At 38.8% G+C, this 11,865-nt stretch overlaps 1 protein-coding gene across 1 annotated transcript; it reads left to right on the top strand.

The window, feature by feature from the left end:
- On the top strand, window positions 5,606–11,597 carry LOC108634009 (gastric triacylglycerol lipase-like). Its single transcript, XM_018041125.1, is given in 7 exon segments — window positions 5,606–5,614; window positions 5,815–5,955; window positions 6,525–6,531; window positions 7,158–7,356; window positions 9,514–9,595; window positions 9,598–9,625; window positions 11,410–11,597. Coding segments are annotated over 7 exon segments (654 nt in total).

Raw genomic sequence — 11,865 nt, 5'->3', positions numbered from 1 at the left:
GGGTGCAGGATTGGGAACACGGTGTACACCCATGACGGATTCATGTTGATGTATGGCAAAACCAATACAATATTGTAAAGTGATTAGCCTCCAATTAAAATAAATAAATTTAAATTTTAAAAAAGAAAGAAAAAACCTTCATATTAAAATATGATATACACACATGGACAAAAATAAATAAATAAATAATTGTTTCTCCCCAGATTTTAAAAATTTATTTATTTTTAGTTGGAGGATAATTTCTTTAAAATGTTGTGTTGGTTTCTGCCATACATCAACATGAATCAGCCATAGGCATACATATGTTCCCTCCCTCCTGAACCTCCCTCCCACCCCCTACCCCATCCCACCACTCTAGGTTGTCACAAAGCCCTGATTTGAGTTTCCTGATTCATACAGAAAATTCCCACTGGCTATTTTATATACAGTAGTGTATATTTTTCCATGCTATTCTCTCCATTCATCCCACCCTCTCCTCTCCTTCTTTACATCCATAAGTTTTTTCTCTACATCTGTCTCCACAGCTGCTCTGCAAATAGGTTCATCAGTACCATCTATTTAGATTCCACATATATGGGTTAATATGCAATAATTGTTTTCTTTTTCTGACTTACTTCACTCTGTACGACTTCCCTGCTGGCTCAGATGGTAAAGCGTCTGCCTACAATGCAGGAGACCCCAGTTCAATCCCTGGGTCAGGAAGATCTCCTGGAGAAGGAAACGGCAACCCCCCCAGTATTCTTGCCTGGAAAATCCTGCAGACAGAAAAGCCTGGTAGTCTACAGTCCGTGGGGTTGCAAAGAGTCGGACACGACTGAGCAACTTCACTTTCACTTTCACTCTGTATAATAGGCTCTAGCTTCATTCACATCATTAGTGCTGATTCGGATGAATTCCTTTTATGGCAGGAATACACAGAAGAACTGTACAAAAAGATCCTCAAGACCAAGATAATCACAATGGTGTGATCACTCACCTAGAGCCAGACATCCTGGAATGTGAAATCAACTGGGCCTTAGGAAGCATCACTATGAACAAAGCTAGTGGAGGTGATGGAATCCCAGTTGAGCTGTTTCAAATCCTGAAAGATGATGCTGTGAAAGTGCTGCACTCAATATGCCAGCAAATTTGGAAAACTCAGCAGTGGCCACAGGACTGGAAAACGTCAGTTTTCGTTCCAATCCCAAAGAAAAGCAATGTCAAAGAATACTCAAACTACTGCACAATTACACTCATCTCACACGCTAATAAAGTAATGCTCAAAATTCTCCAAGCCAGGTTTCAGCAATACGTGAACCGTGAACTTCCTGATGTTCAAGCTGGTTTTAGAAAAGGCAGAGGAACCAGAGATCAAATTGCCAACATCCACTGATTCATGGAAAAAGCAAGAGAGTTCCAGAAAAACATCTATTTCTGCTTTATTGACTATGCCAAAGTCTTTGACTGTGTGGATCACAAGAAACTGTGGAAAATTCTGAAAGAGATGGGAATACCAGATCACCTGACCTGCCTCTTGAGAAATCTGTATGCAGGTCAGGAAGTAACAGTTAGAACTGGACATGGAACAACAGACTGGTTCCAAATAGGAAAAGGAGTACGTCAAGGCTCTATATTGTCACCCTGCTTATTTAACTTATATGCAAAGTACATCATCAGAAACGCTAGGCTGGAAGAGGCGCAAGCTGGAATCAAGATTGCCGGGAGAAATATCAATAACCTCAGATATGCAGATGACACTGCCCTTATGGCTGAAAGTGAAGAGGAACTAAAAAGCCTCTTGATGAAAGTGAAAGTGGAGAGTGAAAAAATTGGCTTAAAGCTCAACATTCAGAAAACGAAGATCATGACATCTGGTCCCATCACTTCATGGCAAATAGATGGGGAAACAGTGGAAACAGTGTCAGACTTTATTTTTCTGGGCTCCAAAATCACTGCAGATGGTAATTGCAGCCATCAAATTAAAAGACGCTTACTCGTTGGAAATAAAGTTATGACCAACCTAGATATCATATTCAAAAGCAGAGACATTACTTTGCCAAAAAAGGTCCGTCTAGTCAAGGCTATGGTTTTTCCAGTGGTCATGTATGGATGTGAGAGTTGGACTGTGAAGAAAGCTGAGCATCGAAGAATTGATGCTTTTGAACTGTGGTGCTGGAGAAGACTCTTGAGAGTCCTTTGGAGTGTTAGGAGATCCAACCAGTCCATTCTGAAGGAGATCAGCCCTGGGATTTCTTTGTAAGGAATAATGCTAAAACTGAAACTCCAGTACTTTGGCCATCTCATGTGAAGAGCTGACTCATTGGAAAAGACTCTGATGTTGGAAGGTATTGAGGGCAGGAGGAGAAGGGGACGACCGAGGATGAGATGGCTGGATGGCATCACTGACTCGATGGACATGAGTCTGAATGAACTCTGGGAGTTGGTGATGGACAGGGAGGCCTGGTGTGCTGTGACTCTTGGGGTCACAAAAAGTCAGACATGTCTGAGCAACTGAACTGAACTGAATATTCCATTGTATGTATGTACCACAGCTTCTTTATTATTTCATCTGTCAATGGACATCTAGGTTGCTACTATATCTTAGCTATTGTAAATAGTCCTGCAAGGAACATTGGGTCCATGGGTCTTTTTTAAATTATGGTTTTCTCAGGGTATATGCCCAGTAGTAACATCTTTGGGTCATAGAGTAGTTTTATTTCTACTTTTTTACGGAGTCTCCATACTGTCTTCCATAGTGGTCATATCAATTTTCATTCCCACTGATAGTGTGAGATGGTTCCTTTTTCTCCACTCTCTCTAGCATTTATTATTTGTAAAATTCCCTCCACCCCAAGTTTTGAAAACTATGTTAGTGGGTCAAACTGACGTTTTAAGATAAATGCACATCTTCATGTGTGATAGTGCTCCTACCCAAGTGTGGGAGAAGACTTGATGATGGCTACAGACTGAAATACTCAGAGAATATGGGTAAGGTGGTGAAGTCGCTCACTCGTGTCTGACTCTTTGCGACCTCATGGACTTCTCCGTCCATGGGATTCTCCAGGGAAGAATACTGGAGTAGATTGCCATTTTCTTCTCTAGGGGATCTTCCCGACCCAGGGATTGAACCCGGATCTCCCGCATTGAAGGCAAATGCTTTAACCTCTGAGCCACCAGGGAAGCCCCACAGAATGTGGAGAGAGAGATGTATATCTTATGTCTTATATATATATATATAAAGAGAGCGAGAATTAAATTTTTCATTTGCCTTCCAGAAAGCATTCATTTTGGTAATAGTGAGTGTGACTCTCCAGCATTATAAAGTTTACTTATATACTTCAAAATTAGGACTTTGTTTTGTTTCTGGCCATGCCACTCAGCATATATCAACCAATCCTGACTCCCCAATCATGGACTGAACTCATGCCCTCTGCAGTGGAAGCACAAAATTCTAACCACTGGACAACCAAGGAAGTCCCCAAATTAATATATTTATGTGTGAGATTTATTTATATCTTAGATAAAATATAATTCTCCATTAAAAATTAAAACTTCGGTTATACTTTACATAGGACTTCCCTCATAGCTAAGTTGGTAAAGAGTTCACCTGCAATGCAGGAGACCTGGGTTCAATCCCTGGGTTGAAAGATCTCCTGGAGAAGGGAAAGAATTTGGTCTGTGTCACAAAAATTAAGTCCTTGATTACACTTTACATAGAGATTTTTCTTAGGAAAACTTCTTGTCTCTTTGTCAACTTCTTTCGAGTCTTGGTCATGGATTTTGGAAAAGGAAAGACTAAGCAGTGCTCTGAATGTATAACAGGAGCAGCCTGCTTTGACCCTGGCTCTAGCTCCTAATTTCTAACTTGGAATGAAATCTGACATTCTCAAATCAATAAGGGGAGAATGGCACACTATTAGAATTCCTATGAAAAGACAGAAGGTGTTTGAAAATATATTCAGTATTTATTAGCAATGTATATGAGGTATTCTGAAAAATTCATTTTACTTTAGCAATTCCAATAACACTCAAGGAATGATTTTGGTGTTGGAGACTTGACCAGATTGGGTCACTCACAGTCACCAGTCTTGTATCCTATGGATGTCATCCTCTTTTGATCTCCACATCTCAACTCCAACTGTTAACTTCCCTTTGGCCTTCTCTCAGGCTACCTCTATTCAAAACCTGGGGTCTTTGAATTGAGGTTCTTGCACTGTTTAGTTTAAACAGCATAAACTAATTTTTAGTCCCTTAAGACAAGTCCTCAGAAGCCTTTGATGATGAGCTTGATTACAATCACATTTGGATATGAGGGTTTCATGACAGAGTAGGGGAAGCTATAAGCCTGAAAGTGAAAAAACTGCCGAGTTGTGAACAGTACACAACGCAGCATTTCCCAGGTGGAGGTGGGAACAGGATTATGTGAGTGCAGGCGTCCCTGATGAAAAGTATCCATTAGGAAGAAGGGAAGAGTTGGTGCAGATATTTGCAGTAGGAATGGAGAACCATCAGGGCACTTAAAGTTTGAAAATGAGCAGTGGCCACTGATTAAGTCATTTTCATCATGTGGAGTACAATGAGTGAACAAAAGAGCTATTCAATAGGCCATGTTTGAATCCAGATGTAGAAAACAATAATACAAACATTTATCTGTATTATCAATGTTTAAGTCACATCTGACCTGCCATTCTGAGAGGATTAAAGGAAGTTCTCAGATCCTGAATCACTGACTGCTTTGTTTTATTCACAATTAAAAAAAAAAAAAAGATCATTCCAGGTAGCAATTTTCTTTCCTTCTTTTGAAAGATGGTGTATCAGTTTCCTAGGTCTGCCTTAACAAACTACCACAAAATGCATGGCTTAAAATAACAGAAAATTATTGTCTTATCTTCCTGGAATTTGGAAGTCTGAAATCAAGGTGTTTGAAGGGCCATGCTCCCTCTGAAATCTGTTGGAAAATCCTTCATCACCTCTTCTTGGTTATGATGGTTTGCCAGAAGTCTCTTTTGCTCCTTGCCTGGCAGCTGAATAGCTTCAGTCTCTGCCTGTATTGTCATATGGCATTCTCTCTGATGTGGCTCTATCTTCAAAAGGCCATTGTCTTAAAAGGCCCTGAGTATTGGCTCAGCTTAATGTAAATTATTTCTTCTGTAATAACCCTATTTCCAAATGCAGTGACATTCTAAGGTATTAGGGGTCAGAGCTTGAGCAAGTGTCTTTTGAGAGGCATTGGGGGTGGGGAAACACAATTCAACCCATAACAGATAGTAAAATGTAGCTATGTAAAAAAGTCCTCAGTAGTCGGTTAATATATGAAACAGTCTTTGGGGAAACAGAATAAGGTACACAATGAGAAGAAATAATGAGAGTAATAGAAGTGTAAAAACTGTATGATAGATGTGGCAGTAAGGCACAGCAGGACCGGAAGATAAGGTGACAAATGGAATATCCGTGAAGCAAATAGCAAGGCAGTAAATAATATGACTTTACAATGAAACATGCACTGCATCATGCTAATAAATTTTTCCTTGATAGGTTCAAAATGTGATGGCTATGTGTTTTATCCACATGTTTGGAAATGCATTTTCTTTACTAGGAAAAAAAAGCCATTAACCCTGAAGCCAATATGGATATTGTAAGTTATTTTTATCATTAATTTAAAAAATATTTGGCACTATTATTTTCAAGCATTCTTTTAAAATTTCTTTTATGGTAAAATCTGAAAGTTCTCCTTACATAGCATATGTTATATCAACCCATAAGTTTGACTTTAAGGGTCATAAAAATGGCCAAATGAACTCGTGAAGCTAAATGTTTTGTTTTTTCTCCATTCAGAGTGAGATAATTTCCTACTGGGGTCACCCAAGTGAAGAGTATGAAGTTATCACTGCAGATGGCTACATCCTTCAGCTCAACCAGATTCCTCATGGGAAGAATGATACTAATCATTTAGATAGGATTGGAGTGAGGGGAAAAGTGAAAGTCATTAAGTCCAAGTCAAATACATTCCAGTCATTCTAATCATAGAATATGAGATTAAGTTACTTGTAAAAAATGAACCTTGAATTTCTGAGATTAAGTTGACAGTCTATTAACACTTAATTTACATTGATCTCTATGATGTGAAAATGAAGTATGTGTGTGCTAAGTCACTCCTGTCATGTCCAAATCTGTGTGATCCTAGGACTGCAGCCCTCCAGGCTCCTCTGTCCATGGGATTCTCCGGGGAAGAGTACTGGAGTGGGTTGCCATGCCCTCCTCCAGGGATTCTTCCTGACCCAGAGAGTGAACCTGTGTCTCTTATGTCCCTTTCATTGGCAGGTGGGCTTCTTTACCACTAGCGCCACCTGGTGAAGCACACACTGGCCAATAAATTTCATTTGGTGTACTGGGTGGAAATTCAGAGTCCCTGGATAGAAGCACCAGGACTTTCAACCACTTTTTTTCTCTGGGATTCTTCACTTACCCAAGTGTGTATTAGCATTGCTCTTGCTGGTATAACAGCAGAGATCTGGTTCAGTCCTACTTTCTGCCCAAGTTCTCAGAATGTGGGTGCTCAGTCACTTCAGTCATGTCTGACTCTTTGCAACCCCATGGACCTGTAGGTCACCCAGAATTCTGTCCACAGAATTCTCCAGGCAAGAATACTGGAATGGGTTGCCATGCCCTCTCCAGGGTTATCTTCCTGACCCAGGGATTGACCCCACATGTCCTGTGTCTCCTGCATGGCAGGCAGATTATTTACTGTTGAGCCACCAGGGAATCTCAAGTGCTCAGAATAAACTTTTTTCTTTAATAATCTGCACATGAATTTTTAAGACCCAAAACATTCCTGTTTCTGGATATTTCTTTCAACTTTTCATGAAGTGTAAATTCTTCACATAGAAAGAATGTTAACTTGTAAATCCTAGAAATTACAAACTTTCACTAATGAAATTTAACTTAAGGAGGTCTGGCAAAAAGAAGACATAGGACCCCATAGAAGTGGCTATTCTTTTGCACTGAGAATTAGAGAATAGCATTTCTATTATTAGTATAAAATAACCTTAATAAATTGTTAACTCATTTCTTTGCCATACAAACTAAACAATCATAACAATAGCTGGTGCTTTGAAAACCTGTGTTGTACTTTCCAATAGACTTTGTTGTTTAAAACCATTTTCTTTGCTTCTTTTCAGTCCAAAAACCAGTTGTGTACTTGCAGCATGGTCTGTTTGTAACTGGCAGTATCTGGATTTCCAGTCCTCCCAACAGTAGCCCGGGCTTCCTTCTGGCAGAGGCTGGGTATGATGTGTGGATAGGGAACAGCAAGGGAAGTAGGTGGTCCCAGAAACACTTATACCTGAAAGCAGATTCCAAAGAATTCTGGGCTTTCAGGTAAGGAAGGAAAAAATCTGTATTGTTGTATTTTGACTTTAAAATGTGCTTTTTAAATTATCATATTTAAATAAATTTCTAAAACTGAAATGAAGGTATTTCATTTAAAATATGTAACTTGAAAATATTTTTAAGGATTTATATAGAAAACTGCCCTAGATTTTTTATATTGTTGTTAATGAGCTAAGAATTAAGATGAAAATTTGTCAGAGACATTATTTCCTCTTCTTCCCTCAAATTGAAAGTGAAAGAAAATGAAAGTGTTAGTCATCCAGTCATGTCTGACTCTGCAACTCCAGTATAGCCCACCAGGCTCCTCTGTCCATGGAATTCTGTAGGCAAGAATACTGGAGTAATTAGCCATTCTTTTCTCCAGAGGATCTTCCCAACCCAGGGATCAAACCCGGGTCTCCTGCATTGCAGGCAGATTCTTTGCCATCTGATCCACCAGGGAAGCCCATCCAATATTGATCACGTTACCAACCTATCCACTACATTTTACTTTGTGTGTCAATACTGCTATTTTTAGGGGGGGAAAGTGGAGGAGGGAGGAGAAGACAAGAGTAAAAAATGTACATGGTTACTTACTTTTTGCAATGGAAAAGTAGAATAATGTAAAGCATCTGCTGTCATCAATTGCCAAAAAAAAAAAAAAATTGATTTTCTACTTTCACTTCTATACCCCAGCAGAGGTTTTTGTCTGCTATTTTTAAATAGTATATTGTTCGTATTTCTCTTATGGGAAAACCATAAAATGCAATATCTTAGATTTTAAGATCTAAAACAAAAGCTAGTCTGAAATTTAGTCCATCACTTATTGGCTATGCTCACAGGCACATTTTCTGTTTCTTCAGCTCTAGAATGTGTGTAGTCGTATACTTACCTCAAAGAAATTTTGTGAACTAGGAATGAAGTGGTGATTAGAAGCAGGTAGCATATTGCTTGGAGAAGGCAATGGCACTCCACTCCAGTACTCTTGGCTGGAAAATCCCATGGACAGAGGAGCCTGGTGGGCTGCAGTCTGTGGGGTCGCTAAGAGTCGGACATGACTGAACGACTTCACTTTCGCTTTTCACTTTGATGCTTGGAGAAGGAAATGGCAACCCACTCCAGTGTTCTTGCTGGAGAATCCAGGGACGGTGGTGGGCTGCGTCTATGGGTCCACAGAGTCGGACACGACTGAAGCGACGCAGCAGCAGCAGCAGCAGCAGCAGCATATTGCTCGCTTGTTTGTTTAGTCACCAAGTCACATCGCATTCTTTGCAACCCCATGGATATAGTCCACCAGGCTCCTCTGTCTGTGGGATTTCCTAGGCAAGAATACTGGAGTGGGTTACAATTTCTTTCTCCAGGGGATCTTCTGGACCCAAGGATTGAACTACCGTCTCCTGCATTGGCAGGCAGATTCTTTTCCACTGAGCCACCTGGGAAGCTCTAGGTAACATATTGTTGTTGTTGCTCAATCACTAAGTCATGTCTGACTCTCTTTGACACCATGAACTGCAGCAGACCAGACTTCCCTGTCCTCCACTAAAACATGGTCCATTGGAGGAGGGAATGGCAAACAACTCCAGTATTCTTGCCTGGAAAATCCCATGGACAGAGGAGCCTGGCAGGCTACCGTCCACGGGTCGCAAAGGGTTGGACATGACTGAGTGACCAACACACACATTCTTGCCACGAGAACCCCAAGAACTGTATTAAAAAGTCACATATTAGCAGGTAACAAATGTGAAAGTGAAAGTGTTAATCACTCAATCACTCTTTGCGACCCCATGAGCTCCTGTGTCCATGCACCGCAGTCAGATTCTTTACCATCTGAGCCACCATGTTAGCCCTGGTAACAAACAAGGTGTGTGGAATTAGTGTTAGGTCTTATGACCTTTCTAAAGTCCATTAAACAGAGGATAAGTTTCTTATTTACTAATAGCACAGAGAATTCTGCTCAATATGCTATAATAGCTAAACAGGAAAAGAATCTGAAAAAGAACAGATACATGTATATGTATAACTGAATCATTTTGCTATATACCTGAAACTAACATAGTATTGTTCATAAACTACACTACAATATAAAATTAAAATTTTATTGGAAAATGTAATTTTTTTAAGTTTTACAAAATTAAAACAGGTTTCATGCATTTTTGTTTCATGAAGTTATGATGAAATGATAAAATGTGATCTTCTAGCCACCATTGATTTTGTTGTGAAGAAAACAGGACAAAAACAAATTTACTATCTGTAGGCTATTCCCTGGGAACAACTATAGGTATGGTAAGAAATATAAAAACTGATTATGGTATAATTTTTGTTTTAAAGATTTAACAAAGAAAACATTTTTTAAAAAATAAAGAATTTTAGAGATCATACATATTAGCTATAATTATTTAGAACATACAGACAATCTGAAAAGGAACACATTTAAATGCCAATGATACTTGTTTTATTATGGAGTATACATGTATAGTCTTTCGAGAATAAAAACCGATTAACGTGATCTCTCTAATCATACCACATGTATTAAAGAAGATTTATATGCAGAGAGTCACCTGAGACTCTCTGTAGCTAGAATTTCTAAGACTGAGGACTTGGCATGTGTGTGTATTTTTTTATTTTTCCTTATAGTGTCTTTTTAATAGAAAGTTGATGTGTTGATACTCTTTAGAAGTCTGAAGTTTGGTTGGTATGACTGCTTTGAGCAGTGACATTCTGCTGCCCAATGAGCTTTGTTTGCACTTTGCCTGGATCCCTCTAGGGTAGTATGAGGCATACTAATTTTCATACTGGAAACTCTATAAGGACTAAATGTTTCCAAACTTTTCAACTGATATGTAAAAATTAATTAATTCATTGTTTCAATGTACAGTGTACCTACTATTTGAAATATACTTTGTTGCCAGGCATTTGCAATGTATATTGTATGCTAAAGAAATCTCAAGCTTGTGATCTAAGAAGGCAGTTTGTCTTCCTCATCACTACTGGTATTTTGCTGTAGGGGATGTGGAGGGTGCGCAGTTCTGTGCACAATACGGTGTTTGCTAGTAGCTCTGGTCTCTAGCCACCAGATTCTAGTAGTACCCTCTTTGCATACTTGGAGTTGCAACAACAAAAAATGTGTCCAGATTTTGCCAAATGTCCCTTGGGGGTTGCAAATCACCACTATTAGAAAACTGCTACAAAAGGGATGATATTTCCAGCAGGCTTATGGTCAGTCAGATGAATAGGAAGGAGGCTAGCAGAGAGGAGAGTTAAATAGCCAATTAAGCATGAAAGGCCACTCTCCTAGGGTTCATGATACTTTAGAGACACCTCAAAATGTTTCATTTCTTTTAAAATTAGAAGAATAAAGAAATACAATTCATTTCAGATTATATTCATCTTTATATCAGCCACAAAATATAGTTTTACATAGATTTACGTGTGCATGTGTGTGTAAAGGTATGTGTGTGTCTATGTGTGTAGGAAGGGACCTGTGAAGGCAAAGGCATCCGGGGCGTTGAAAGGCATCATGTGACCATAGAAGAAAACATTTCTTTTGAACACAGTTATTAGGGAAGATTTTATGAGGACAAAAAAAAAAAAAGAATGGTAAACTGGACCTTGAATGTTGATTGTCTTTTGAAAGACAGGTGGCTCAGCCTCCTTTTTGGAAAAGAGGCCAAAACAGTAGAGGATGATTCTAGGCCCTCAGTACATTTAATCAGATTCAAGGATATCAGTAGAGACAGAAGCAGATGGAACAGCCTTTTGATAGGAGGGATGGGTTATATTTTCTAAATGTTTTAATAATGAAATAAAACACTAAGGGTCACTGAAGGTTAGTGATGGAATCAGCAAGTACTCAGAGTGATTGCAAAAAAGTCAAATAGAACTGAATTTCAAGAAATTAATCTGGTGTTGATGTGCAGGGTAAATTGTAGAGAAAATCTCTAGAGACCAGTTTGATGAAAAGATAACAGCTCTATTATGTAATCTTAGGTAAACTAGTCAAATAACAATGGAAATTTGAAGCAAGATGGAATTCAAGTAAACTAGTCTATTGCTTACTTTCAGCTTTTGGAGTATTTACAATAAATCCACAACTGGCTGAAAAGATTAAAATCCATTTTTCCCTGGCTCCAGTCAATGCTAATAGATATATAACAAGTATAGTTCGAAGTCTTGCTTATATCAAATCAACATTATTCAAGGTTTATGGTTGGTTATATCACAAGCTTAGTTTTCAAAATGTGGGAATGTGAACAAAACGTTAAAAAATGAAACCGACATAGCCTCCTGCTGGATAAAAATGCTCTGTTTCCCTTGCTGACTTGACTGCAATGCAACTCTCCCCTAAACTTGATGCTGCATTGTGCACGGTGCTCAGCCTTGCTTTACCCAGTTTATTAAGTATATATTTCTTTTTTTACTAATATGCATTGCCTATCATTTGAAATCATTATTAATACAGTTTCTTCTTATACGAATTCCACAATCTGTATTTCTCTCTCAAGTTTACTATCTTGATCT

This window comes from Capra hircus, chromosome 26 (genome assembly GCF_001704415.2).
Source record: "Capra hircus breed San Clemente chromosome 26, ASM170441v1, whole genome shotgun sequence".
Lineage (NCBI taxonomy): Eukaryota > Metazoa > Chordata > Mammalia > Artiodactyla > Bovidae > Capra > Capra hircus.
The sequence above is the reverse complement of the archived record's forward strand: the minus strand, read 5'-3'. Positions and strand labels throughout refer to the sequence as shown.